The sequence below is a fragment of the Primulina eburnea genome, chromosome 1 (genome assembly GCF_022965805.1).
Source record: "Primulina eburnea isolate SZY01 chromosome 1, ASM2296580v1, whole genome shotgun sequence".
In the NCBI taxonomy this organism is placed as follows: Eukaryota; Viridiplantae; Streptophyta; class Magnoliopsida; order Lamiales; family Gesneriaceae; genus Primulina; species Primulina eburnea.
In genome coordinates this window covers 32,252,132-32,265,259 of record NC_133101.1, presented here as the reverse complement: position 1 = coordinate 32,265,259, position 13,128 = coordinate 32,252,132, and the positions used below count along the sequence as shown (strand labels likewise).

The following is a 13,128-nucleotide window of genomic DNA, read 5'->3' as shown; positions in this document are numbered from 1 at the left end:
GCATGCTGTAATATCCCAAGTTTTTATTGTGCTATGATCAATGATTTCATGTGTTATGGTTATGGGATATTCATAAATTGATATGGTCAAGTTTGGGTGATGGTTTTATGCTTGATTTTAGAAGGAGTTTGGTTGTTATAATTCATAAGAAATGAGTGGTATAAGTAAAGGTTTGTTATTAAGTCGAGAAGAGATGTTTTTAGGTGATAGGACGGGGGAATAGAGCTAGGGTGCAGGCGGCAGCGCTGCCGGGCAGGCCGCGCCGCACCTGCGCTGCCAGGGCCGAAGCAGCGCCGCACCCGCGCTGCCAGGTTGAGCGCGGGTGCGCTGCCCTATGGAATTTGTCGAAGTTGCTTTTCCGAAACACGATTTTAAGGTTGGGAATGAATTTATATTGCATTGTTTTGAGATATATCTTCATTTCTTCCCTTCTCCTTCTCCCTCATACGTTTCCCTTCTTATTTTCTTCCCCAAAGTTCTTTCCCCCAAATCTTCATCTAAGTTCAAGAATTTTTTAGGAATTCTTAGCATCTCCTAGTCTAGGTGCAAGCTACAAGGTAAGAGCTTAATTATTCTTTGGTTTTGCAAGGAATTGTTGGGTTGAAGGGTTGCGTTGACTTGATGGATCCATGTATATATGGTGTTAATTCATAGTTTTTATGGTGTTTATTGTTGTAGGGATTCTTTTGAGGTCATCTTTGCAACCAAGTATTGATTGGGTTGTAAGTAGAGGCTATTCCTTGTGCTCACATGATATATATGTATCCAAGCCATTTTTATTGATGTCTAGCTTCTTTCATGGATATTTTATTGCCATATTTGTTGTTATATATATATATATTGATCCAAGAATTTTATTGTTATCATTGATAAAGAAGCTAGCAAGCTATTGTGCTTATCAAGTGTTTGTTCAATTGTCCCAATGAATTTCATTTGCTTAAATCCAAGGAATGATAGTAATTCATGCATGTCATTGGCCAATCACATGAAGAGTATCTCTCACAGTCTGGTATATATTTTCATATATCACAGAGATACTATTCATAGGTTATCTCTCACAGTCCGATATATATATTTATATATATTAACAGAGATAACATTCACAGGTCACAGATTACAAATTACAGACTATCATTTCCTTTCATGGTTATCTCTCACAGTCCGATATATATTTATATATATCAACAGAGATAACATTCACAGATTACAGATCATAGAGCTATTGTTTCATTTCCTTTAATTCATGTTATGATATACCATTTATATTGATTCTTTCATTATTGTTCATTGAAGATGGTATTGTTTAATGTTTATTGCGATTGTGATGTTTCAAGCCAAGCCATATAAATATATATTTGTTATGTAAAGTTCTCTACTTACTGAGTTTTATCTCATTTCAGTTAATGTCATGTGATGCAGGTAATAAAAAGATTTGAAGCAGATTGTCCAAGGAGGAGAAGTCATATAGCTACTGTAATGGAAAAGTTTTATTTGATTATGTTAATGATTTTATTGGGGTGTGTTGAACATTTAAAGTTTTAAAAATATCATGTATTTTATTATATGTAATATTGGTATTTGAATTAGATGTTGGAGATTATGTATTGTATGTATTGTAAGAAAATGTTTGTAATATATATACAGTATAATTATTTTTATTTTAAAGATAAATGCTTCCGCTGATGTCAGATTTTATTTGAATTTAAAATGTGTCAAGTGGGGTGTTTCAGTTGGTATCAGAGCAAAGTTCTTTGGACCATATATGACTTCTTCTGCCTAGGACAATCTGGTATGTTTTCGATCCTGCATCTATTGATTTTAACATTGACAGTTGATTCTATTTCATTGCCATTGACGTATTCTTTCATCATATCCATGTTAACGTGAGCATATGTGTAGGAAATGCCTCCCAAGCGTAAGAATGTTGAAGGGGATGATAGTACCCCTCTCACAGACAAGACTACTCGGGTAGTAGATGAATTCACTAAGTTATTGCAAGAGCAAGCTAAGGTTCATGGTGAACAGATTCAACAGTTATTGACTATGCAAATGACGATCCAAGGTCAAGTTCAAGAAAGAGTTCAAGGCACGACAAACAGTTTTGAAAATGGTGCTTATGATCATTTCAGGCGGATGAACCCTCCTGATTTTATTGGTGGTCCTGATCCATTAGTAGCTCTTGAATGGGTCAAAGCTTTGGAAGCCATCTTCGACTATTTGAAATTCACTGATCAGGAGAAGGTTGATTGTGCTGTGTTTATGTTGGTCAAGGCTGCTCGTATTTGGTGGGAAGCCACCAAAATGAGTGTTAATGTTAAAGAACTGAAGTGGAACGAGTTTAAAGATTTATTTCATGCCAAATATTTTTCAAAGGAAATTAAGGCCAAGAAGGTGAAAGAATTTCTTGAGTTTAGACAGGCTTCTTTGTCTGTTGCTGATTACATATTGAAATTTGAAGAAGGTTGTGTATTTGTTCAGTTTATTTCCGAGAATGACAAGGATAAAGGTGAACACTTTATTCGTGGGTTGAAGCCCGAAATTATAAGGGATGTGCATATGTCCAAGGTGGTGACATATCAAGAAATTGTGGAGAGAGCCTTACTTGCTGAACAAGAGATAGAGAAGGAAAGGCAGTTGAGGAGACAAGTTTTTCAAGCAAGAGGTCAGGGTTCAAGTGTAAATGTTCGAGGAGGTTATAAAGGCAAAGGCAAGATGGAGCAGCGTAGTAGGATTCCTTTGCCTCTTACAGATAGTGAACGACCATTGTGTTCCAAGTGTGGAAAGACACACAAAGGAGAATGTTTAATCGGAAGTGGTCGTTGCTATAGATGTAAGGAAATGGGACACACAGTATATAATTGTCCTCTTTCGGTTGGAAAAGGAAAAGTTCAAGGCAGAATCTTTACGATGAAAAAAGAGGGTGGAAATCCTAATGCTTCAGTCATATCAGGTAATATTTTCATTTTGGGCAAAGAAGCACTTACCTTAATCGATACTGGTGCAACACATTCTTTTATATCTGAGGAGTTTATGCATACTATATTTGTTGAACCTACTGTGGTGCCTGTTTAATTTAATATTGTGTTGCCTTCTGGAGAATAAATTTGGACAAATAGTATATTTAAGGCTTGTCCTGTGTTGATGGGATCAAGATTTTTGTATGCAGATTTAATAGTAATTCCAATGGTTGCATTTGATGTGATATTGGGTATGGATTGGTTGTCTGCTTACTGTGCTGTGATTGATTGTGTTAGTAAGACAGTAAAATTTCTAGAAGATGATTATGAGAAAGATTTATTTGTGGGTGTTACCTCTTCATTAAGTATCCCTATTATTTCTTGCCTTCAAGCCACTAAATTGTTGCACAAGGGCTGTGTTGGTTACTTAGCTTCAGTTTTGGATACAAGAAAGGATAGTAGAATACAGTTACAGGACATTGATGTGGTTCAGGATTATCCTGATGTATTTGAGGAGGATGTACCTGGATTACCACCTGATCGAGAAATAGAGTTTGTTATTGATATAATTCCAGGTACAGCCCCAATTTCTAAGGCTCCATACAGATTGGCTCCAACTGAAATGAAAGAATTAAAGAATCAATTGCAGGAGCTATTAGATAAAGGTTTTATCCGTCCTAGTTTCTCACCATGGGGAGCTCCAGTGTTATTCGTGAAAAAGAAGGATGGATCATTGCGATTATGTATTGACTATCGGGAACTGAACAAGGTAACTATTAAGAATAAATATCCTTTTTCCAAGGATAGACGATCTTTTTGATCAATTGCAAGGAGCAACAGTGTTCTCGAAGATTGATCTTCGGTCTGGATATCATCAATTAAAGGTGAGAAATGAGGATATACCAAAGACTGCTTTTAGAACGAGGTATGGACATTATGAAGTTTTGGTGATGTCTTTTGGATTAACCAATGCTCCTTCAGTGTTTATGGATTTAATGAATCATGTCTTTACGCCGTATTTGGATACTTATGTCATTGTTTTTTATCGATGACATTTTGATTTATTCTAAGACACGAGAATTTCATAGAGATCATTTGAGGATTGTGTTGCAATTGTTGAGAGAAAAACAATTATATGCAAAGTTCAAGAAATGTGAATTTTGGTTAGAACAAGTGGCATTTTTGGGCCATATTGTTTCTAAGGAAGGAATCTCTGTAGATTCTTCTAAGATTGAGTCTATTAAGCAATTGTCCATTCCAAAGACAGTTTCAGAGGTGAGGAGTTTTCTGGGTTTAGCGGGATATTATCGGAGATTTATAGAAAACTTCTCAAAGATAGCATTGCCATTGACGAGTTTAACTCGTAAGTCAGTCAAGTTTAAGTGGACTATAGCATGTCAACAAGCATTTCAAGAGTTGAAAGATAAGTTGACTTCTGCCCCTGTGTTAGTACTTCCTTGTGGTACTGAAGATTTTGTTGTCTATTCAGATGCTTCAAAATTGGGGTTAGGTGTTGTACTGATGCAGCATGGGAAAGTGATAGCTTATGCTTCTCATCTGTTGAAGGACTACGAGAAAAATTATCCTACTCATGATTTGGAGTTAGCAGCTGTGGTGTTTGCGTTAAAGATTTGGCGACACTATCTTTATGGCGAGAAATGTGAAATTTTTACGGATCACAAAAGTTTGAGTTATTTGTTTTCACAGAAAGAATTGAATATGCGGCAGCGGAGATGGTTAGAACTTGTCAAGGATTATGATTGCACCATTAGCTATCATCCTGGTAAAGCTAATGTGGTTGCAGATGCTTTGAGTCGCAAGTCAAGTTCAGAATTGAATGCTATGATTTCTAAACCTTTGTTGCTTGATTTACAAAGGAATGAGATAAATTTGGTATCTTCAGGGACAGTGGCTCGTTATCTACATTAGTTATCCGCTCAACTTTGTTTGATCGAATTTTGAAGGAACAACAGTCCGATGTTCGGTTATTGGAGTTAAAAAGGAATAATGAATTAACAGGAGTTTCTGAATTTGTATTGAATCGTGATGGTTTGTTGACCTTTCGAGGTAAAATATGTGTTCCTATAGGTGATAACATTCGAAGAGATGTACTCACAGAAGCTCATACGGCGCCATACTCTGTACATCCTGGTGGTACTAAGATGTACCAAGATCTTCGACGTCTTTATTGGTGGCCAGGTATGAAGAAAGATATTACAATATTTGTTTCTGAATGTCTAACCTGTCAGCAGGTTAAGATTGAACATCAAAGATCGTCGGGATTATTGCAATCTTTGCCTATACCGCAATGGAAATGGGAACACATCACAATGGATTTTGTGGTTGGATTGCCAAGGACTTAGAAAGGTTTCAATTCTATTTGGGTGATTGTAGATCGATTGACCAAGTCATCGCATTTTTTTCCTGTCAAAACAACATATTCTATGAATCAATATGCCGAGGTATATATTCAAGAAATTGTGAGACTTCATGGTATACCGGTATCTATAGTGTCAGATCGTGATCCAAGGTTTACATCAGAGTTTTGGAAAAGTTTACATCGAGCTTTGGGCACGAAGTTAGCCTTTAGCACAGCCTACCATCCTCAAAGCGAAGGGCAATCAGAAAGGGTTATTCAAATTCTTGAGGATATGTTAAGAGCTTGCACAATTGATTTCCCTGGGAGTTGGGATTCCAAGTTGCCATTAGTTGAATTCACGTATAATAATAGTTACCAGTCTTCCATTGGCATAGCACCTTATGAAGCCTTATATGGAAGAAAGTGTAGATCTCCTCTGTATTGGGACGAGGTAGGTGAAATAAAGATGTTGGGCCCAGAGTTGGTTCAACAAACAGCAGAAGTTGTGGCGTTAATTCAAGAAAGAATGAAGATAGCTCAGTCTAGACAGAAAAGTTATGCCGATGTGAGAAGACGGCCTTTGGCATTCGAGGTTGGTGATCATGTTTTTATCAAGATAGCTCCTCTCAAAGGAGTTATGAGATTTGGCAAGAAAGGTAAGTTAAGTCCTCGATACATTGGACCATTTGAAATTCTAGATAAGATTGGAGATCGAGCCTATCGTCTTGCATTGCCACCGGACTTGGATCGAGTTCATAATGTATTTCATGTATCTATGCTTCGTAAGTATCTTGCTAATCCATCTCATGTTCTTCGGTACGAGTCATTGGAGCTTTTGCCTAACCTAAGTTATGATGAAATGCCGGTTCAAATTCTTGATCGTAAGGTTAAGGTGTTAAGGAACAAAGAAATTGGCCTTGTCAAAGTTCTATGGAGAAATCAAGTGATTGAAGAGGCCACGTGGGAACCGGAAGAGGAGATGAAGCAACGTTATCCTAATCTATTCGACAGTAGGTAATTTCGGGGACAAATTTATTTAATGAGGGGAGATTGTAATATCCCAAGTTTTTATTTTGCTATGATCAATGATTTCATGTGTTATGGTTATGGGATATTCATAAATTGATATGGTCAAGTTTGGGTGATGGTTTTATGCTTGATTTTAGAAGGAGTTTGGTTGTTATAATTCATAAGAAATGAGTGGTATAAGTAAAGGTTTGTTATTAAGTCGAGAAGAGATGTTTTTAGGTGATAGGACGGGGGAATAGTGCTAGGGTGCAGGCGGCAGCGCTGCCGAGCAGGCAGCGCCGCACCCACGCTGCTATGGGCAGCGCGGGTGCGCTGCTCGTGCAGGGCAGCGCCGCACCCGCGCTGCTAGGTTGAGCGCGGGTGCGCAGCCCTGCGGAATTTGTCGAAGTTGCTTTTCCGAAACACGATTTTAAGGTTGGAAATGAATTTATATTGCATTGTTTTGAGATCTATCTTCATTTCTTCCCTTCTCCTTCTCCCTCATACGTTTCCCTTCTCATTTTCTTCCCCAAAGTTCTTTCCTCCAAATCTTCATCTAAGTTCAAGAATTTTTGAGGAATTCTTAGCATCTCCTAGTCTAGGTGCAAGCTACAAGGTAAGAGCTTAATTATTCTTTGGTTTTGCAAGGAATTGTTGGGTTGAAGGGTTGCGTTGACTTGATGGATCCATGTATATATGGTGTTAATTCATAGTTTTTATGGTGTTTATTGTTGTAGGGATTCTTTTGAGGTCATCTTTGCAACCAAGTATTGATTGGGTTGTAAGTAGAGGCTATTCCTTGTGCTCACATGATATATATGTATCCAAGCCATTTTTATTGATGTCTAGCTTCTTTCATGGATATGTTATTGCCATATTTGTTGTTATATATATATTGATCCAAGAATTTTATTGATATCATTGATAAAGAGAAGCTAGCAAGCTATTGTGCTTATCAAGTGTTTGTTCAATTGTCCCAATGAATTTCATATGCTTAAATCCAAGGAATGATAGTAATTCATGCATGTCATTAGCCAATCACATGAAGAGTATCTCTCACAGTCTGGTATATATTTTCATATATCACAGAGATACTATCCATAGGTTATCTCTCACAGTCCGATATATATATTTATATATATTAACAGAGATAACATTCACAGGTCACGGATTACAAATTACAGACTACCATTTCCTTTCATGGTTATCTCTCACAGTCCGATATATATTTGTATATATCAACAGAGATAACATTCACAGATTACAGATCATAGAGCTATTGTTTCATTTCCTTTAATTCATGTTATGATATACCATCTATATTGATTCTTTCATTATTGTTCATTGAAGATGGTATTGTTTAATGCTTATTGCCATTGCGATGTTTCAAGCCAAGCCATATAAATATATATTTGTTATGTAAAGTTCTCTACTTACTGAGTTTTATCTCATTTCAGTTAATGTCATGTGATGCAGGTAATAAAAAGATTTGAAGCAGATTGTCCAAGGAAGAGAAGTCATATAGCTACTGTAATGGAAAAGTTTTATTTGATTATGTTAATGATTTTATTGGGGTGTGTTGAACATTTAAAGTTTTAAAAATATCATGTATTTTATTATATGTAATATTGGTATTTGAATTAGATGTTGGAGATTATTTATTGTATGTATTGTAAGAAAATGTTTGCAATGTATATACAGTATAATTATTTTTATTTTAAAGATAAATGCTTCCGCTGATGTCAGATTATATTTGAATTTAAATTGTGTTAATTGGGGTGTTTCACATGCTGTCAAAATAATTGATGCTTTAAATAAAATGCTGAAATGTAAAACTTACAGACCGAAGACGTGACTTCGTGAGCTTCTCGTGGTCAGTAGTAGTACATCCCTATACAGAAACCTGGCTCTGATACCAACTGTAAAGGCCAGAAATTTGTGCTTGAAACTTTGCGGAAAATTAAAAATTTTCTTTTAAATAATTAAAAAGTCTCATTCATAGATAAACTGACAAAAAAATGTTAAATGCTTAAAATAGCAGCGGAAGAATTTTAATGTTTGCGAAATAAAGACTTAAAAATAATTCAGCAACATAAAAACTTGGTTTGAATTAAAAATAATAAATGCTGAAATAAGGTCCTCGGGTTCCACTACTGCCGACTCGAGCTGGCTCATTGGTCCCCGCCCTCGGTCCTGACATCATCAGTACCTACAACAATCAAGTCTAGTGAGTCTAAAAACTCAGCATGCATATATCGTAAATAACAAGCAAATAAATAATAAAATCGCATGAAAGTGAAAATATCCTGTAATAATTTGTAACGTAAAATATCATTTCAATGGTAATTATAGTACGTGCATAACTGAACTGAAAATATCATGGTAAAAATGTTTGTTCCTTGGAGCCCTGTAATGAAATAACTTGTAATGATTTTCTTGGTGAGATTATGGTCTACGCAAGTGGTCCCTGAACTGAACTGACCGTTAACTGGCGACTCGACCGGTAACTGACGACCGGGAACTGACCAGTAACTGGCGACCAGGTGAAACTAACCGGTAACTGACGACCGGGAACTGAACTGAACTGACTAGTAACTGGCGACCGGACCGGTAACTGGCGACCGGGTGAAATAATAATCCCAGGATAGTAAAGTGACCCCAAGCAATATCGCATAAATCTCAAAATGAATATTTTGCACGAAATATAATTAACCAACATAATTAAATATGAACAATTTCGATCTTCTTGCATTAAAATCATGTACTTGCGATATTTAAAAATATCTATATGGCTTGATTGAATAGTGAAAGAAGATATAAACATGCCTTGGTTTGTTTTGTCCGAAAACAAATGAAATAACGACGCGGCGCGGCGGAGACGGAGTGCTCTTCACTTTCTTACTTTTTCTCTCTTAATTCCTTTAAACCAAGCATGCACCATAATTATTATAATAGCGTAAAAATCATAAAATTTATGCATGAATATTTAAAAATATCATTATTTGTGCTCAGGACGCTGCTAGGACTAAAATCTCACCCCGGGTGCAAAATGACCATTTTGCCCCTGGAAATCCAAAAATTATCGTTTCAACCCTGGACCTCTAAAATTTACCCAAAGCTTACCAAACTCCTTAAAATATTCCAAAACATTATTAAAAAAATTTCTAGACATAAACTCGAGCCCAATTCATAACTTAACCGAATTGTTTTAAAACTTGAACCAGGGTCCCGGTTTTAACCTGAATCGACTCAAAACTTAATCAAATTTTCCCAACTTATCATCACACCTTAAAAACACTATAAGGCTCCTACTACTATAATAAAAGCCCCAAAATCTTCGGCTGATATTTTCAGACAAAGCCATAAATTTCGGCCCTACCACTTACTAATTCCCTCGTGCACCATTTTCTCCAAAACTCACGCCACTTCCCACACCCAACGTACCAGCCATGAACCGACATCCCCTCGACCACCTTGGGACTCTACTTGACACGCTAAACCTACGGCTCCAGCCCCATGCAAGCCACGACATTTACAACTCGCTATTCTTCCCCAAGCGTCCAAAACGAAGCCAACCTCTACCCTTTCGAACCACAACGCCTAGGGTGGGTCCAACTCCAGCCAAGCCCTTCCAAGCCTTGTCTCAGACCCACCAGGGTCTGGTCTAAGCCTCAGCAAGGTCCCTGCCATGTTGGTCGAACCTTGCACGCTGAACCGCTCAAAATCGAGCCACCCGAGAAGAATTCCCTTCACGACCCTACACCCTTATGCAACCAATAACCTTTCTACTCCTCATGACAGCAACTTGACCTTACCAGCAGCCTCTAGACACTTAATAACCGCAGCACTTTGCACCAATATACAGAAAAACGTGAGTGACATTCATAAAGACCGAGATCCTCATGAAACCGAAAAGATCATTCATGGAATGGCTTAGATCGAAACTTCTTATGCATGAATACCAACATCACTGTATAACACATGTGATGTAGAAAAAAAAATGGAATAAAGCGTGCCTTGATGAAAAAAAAAATCTTGGACAATCGATCGAGGGACAAAGGCCGAAGGGAGGTGTTCCTTGCTTGAGGGAGAAATGGTTCACCGAAAGCTTTGTTGCAGCAATTCACATGAAGGTTGCTGATTGAAGGGGGTGTCGCTGTGGGAAATCATTAGGTTTAGGTTAAGATGATAATTAGCCAATATATAAATAGATAACAATCCACTAATGGGCCTAATTTTGATAATTAAAAGTTTAAAAGGATTTCAAGCCCAACGGGCTTAGAAGTAGGTCTATTAAGCCCAAACGCACTCCCGAAAAATATTTCGTGTTGGAAATATTTTGAAAATATTAGCTGAACCATTAAAAAGTCCTCCGATTTGATAAAATTTACGTACCGTAAAAATTAAAGATTCTGCGGGTAAAAATACCCAAAAATTCTTATTTTTTAAAAATACCCTAAAAATGTTTCCCACTTAATTTTAAAAAAATAAATCGTGTAATAAAATAATTTTCCTGAAAATTCCCCAGTCTCCGATCCTCGTTCGAACCTGAAATGAAACTTAAAAATCTTAATGCACGAACTTTTAAAATGTATAAAATAAATTCTACCATGCATGAATTATGTTAGAGTAGGTGCACGTCGAGCCAAGTGTTGGCCGAGTGTTCACAATGAAACTCTGTGTATAAACGATCTTTATTTTAATAATATTTGAATTTATTAATTTGGCGCATCTTTATCTTTATACCCATGCGAGTTGCATAAGATAAAGTCCTTGAATATACATATAGTAGAAAGAATATGAGATGCTCATATGATGAGTATCATGAAACTCATATTTGTAATACTGTATATTCTAAACGGTTCCTAGTCGATTCAGCCGCCACTAAGAAGGATATAGGCCGCTCGAGTTAGAGACTAGTATCTGCGATGTGAGTACCATGTTTCATTGGTAGGGGACATTGTGATGTCCGAGCATGCAGATAGGTGCTCCTGGTAGAGTGCACTGAACAACCCTCTATAAAGGACTTTCCAAGTGGTTCTCACTTATCGAGTGGAAACGTCCTAGTTTATGGTTGTACACCATTAGTCCTTAAGACCCGGGACAACATTGAGACTCTATGTGCTAGCGTTTCACTTTGACTTGTTTACCGACTCCTATGGGGTCATCAGGTGGCAAGGTTGGGTGTTACGGCGAAACATATAGGAGTCGATGCATTGTAGCCGGGGATTCACCGCTTACCTACGGGTATGGATATCCTATGTGTTTTTCATGTATGTGTGGGTTGAAATCTCTGATCAGAGTATGGTGGTAATTATGAAAGGGGTTTCATAGATTACACCATCGATGCAACCACAACATGACACATAGTATCGATTCATTGACAACTCTCGATAGACCAATAGTTGTCGAATCGGTCGGGATATATGAGTTGAAGGGACCGTACTGTACGCTAACCATAATTGAATGGTTCTTGCAGGCACTATCATGTGATACCTAGGGAATCACGTAAGCGATGCTGCTAGGCGTTTAACGTGATTGGTTGGGTACTATCAGACTTGAGTTCTGACGTTCTTGTTATCAAGGAGTTGATAAATAAGAATTGAGCAATTGGGGTATGCTCGAATAAGGACATTTTTAGTCCGAATCACATGGAGATGTGAACCCACGGCTAGTTGTATCAATGAATCATTGAGGGCCACACAAGTACTAGCTTTGTAAATCCCGATGAGAAGTAAAATTGTTCAATGTGTTGAACGGCTTATAAATGTGTTTATAAGCGTAAAGAAAAATAGAAGTATGACTTCTATGAGAGAAATATAAATTTTAATTTATGGAAGTGTTCCTAAATTAAAATTTGGCCAATTGACTAATGTTTTTGAAAATTGTGATTTTCACAAACATTATTATGGAATCAATTAAATTAATTCAAGTGTTGAATTAATTAAACACTAGTGGACCTAGTAGAGTCCAAATAATTAAATTAATTCAAGTGTTGGATTAATTAAATAACATTGGGCTTTGTAGAGCCCAATTGGAAATAATTATTTAACTAGTGGGCTTGAGTAAAATCAAGAAAAGTATAATTGGGCCCAAAATTGTTTGGGACAATTAAAACTCCATGGGCCTTGCAAAAGGTTGCAAGCCCACTAGGGTTTGCATGCTTGGGAGGTGAAGAGACTTTGAATACTTTTTAATAAAATATTGCATGGCATGGGGATCAAATTTTTGCACAACCAAGGAGACTTCACTCCCTCATTCTACCTTTCCAACTTGGCCGAAATTTTGGGCAATTTTTCTCCAAAAATTTTCTTCTCTCTTGTGTTCTTCATTTGTTGGAGAACACTCTCTTCTCATTGAAAAATCCTCTTGATTTTCTAGTGCAAATCAAGAGGGGTTTTACCTTGCTTAGTGGTGGGCCTAATTCTTGAAGGAAAGGAGGTGAGCTTGTAGATTTTTCCATCCTTTGAAGAGCTAAAGTGTTTACACTTTAGTTGGAGCCAAACATCAACCTCAAGGGGTTGATAGGTAAATCTCTTCTAACACCCTATGTATGTATTATGGTGTTTGTTTTGTAAATATTGCACAAAAATACCAAGGTGGCCGAAATTTCATGCTTGAAATTAAAATTTTTGACTTCCGTTGCGCTTCCGGCTACCGTAACCGGTCCGCTTTCAAGTGGTATCCGAGCTATGGTTACGGTTTTTGTGTAATATTAGCATAATATTATGTTGAGATCGATTTCTAACCGCTTGAGAATTTTTTTGTGCATAAAATCATGAAGGCCGAAAATTTTAATAACAA

General features: G+C 37.1%; 2 protein-coding genes across 2 annotated transcripts; both read left to right on the top strand.

The window, feature by feature from the left end:
* The first annotated feature begins 1,902 nt into the window (after positions 1-1,902).
* LOC140806702 (uncharacterized) lies at positions 1,903-3,072 on the top strand. Its single transcript, XM_073163247.1, has one exon. The coding sequence runs from the start codon at positions 1,903-1,905 to the stop codon at positions 3,070-3,072; it is 1,170 nt and encodes a 389-aa protein (XP_073019348.1).
* Positions 3,073-3,141: 69 nt separating this feature from the next.
* On the top strand, positions 3,142-6,334 carry LOC140806696 (uncharacterized). The gene is made up of 4 exons (XM_073163243.1): positions 3,142-3,622; positions 4,762-4,850; positions 4,922-5,156; positions 5,469-6,334. The coding sequence occupies exons 1-4, from the start codon at positions 3,142-3,144 to the stop codon at positions 6,332-6,334; spliced, it is 1,671 nt and encodes a 556-aa protein (XP_073019344.1).
* Positions 6,335-13,128: the final 6,794 nt, after the last annotated feature.

Bases quoted from the DNA above. Each gene is read 5' to 3' on its own strand.
- LOC140806696 (XM_073163243.1), top strand. From the start codon at position 3,142: ATGGGATCAAGATTTTTGTATGCAGATTTAATAGTAATTCCAATGGTT. The intron at 3,623-4,761 runs GTTTTATCCGTC...ATGTGGTTGCAG, and splicing joins GCAGGAGCTATTAGATAAAG to ATGCTTTGAGTCGCAAGTCA. The intron at 4,851-4,921 runs GTATCTTCAGGG...CGAATTTTGAAG, and splicing joins AAAGGAATGAGATAAATTTG to GAACAACAGTCCGATGTTCG.
- LOC140806702 (XM_073163247.1), top strand. From the start codon at position 1,903: ATGCCTCCCAAGCGTAAGAATGTTGAAGGGGATGATAGTACCCCTCTC.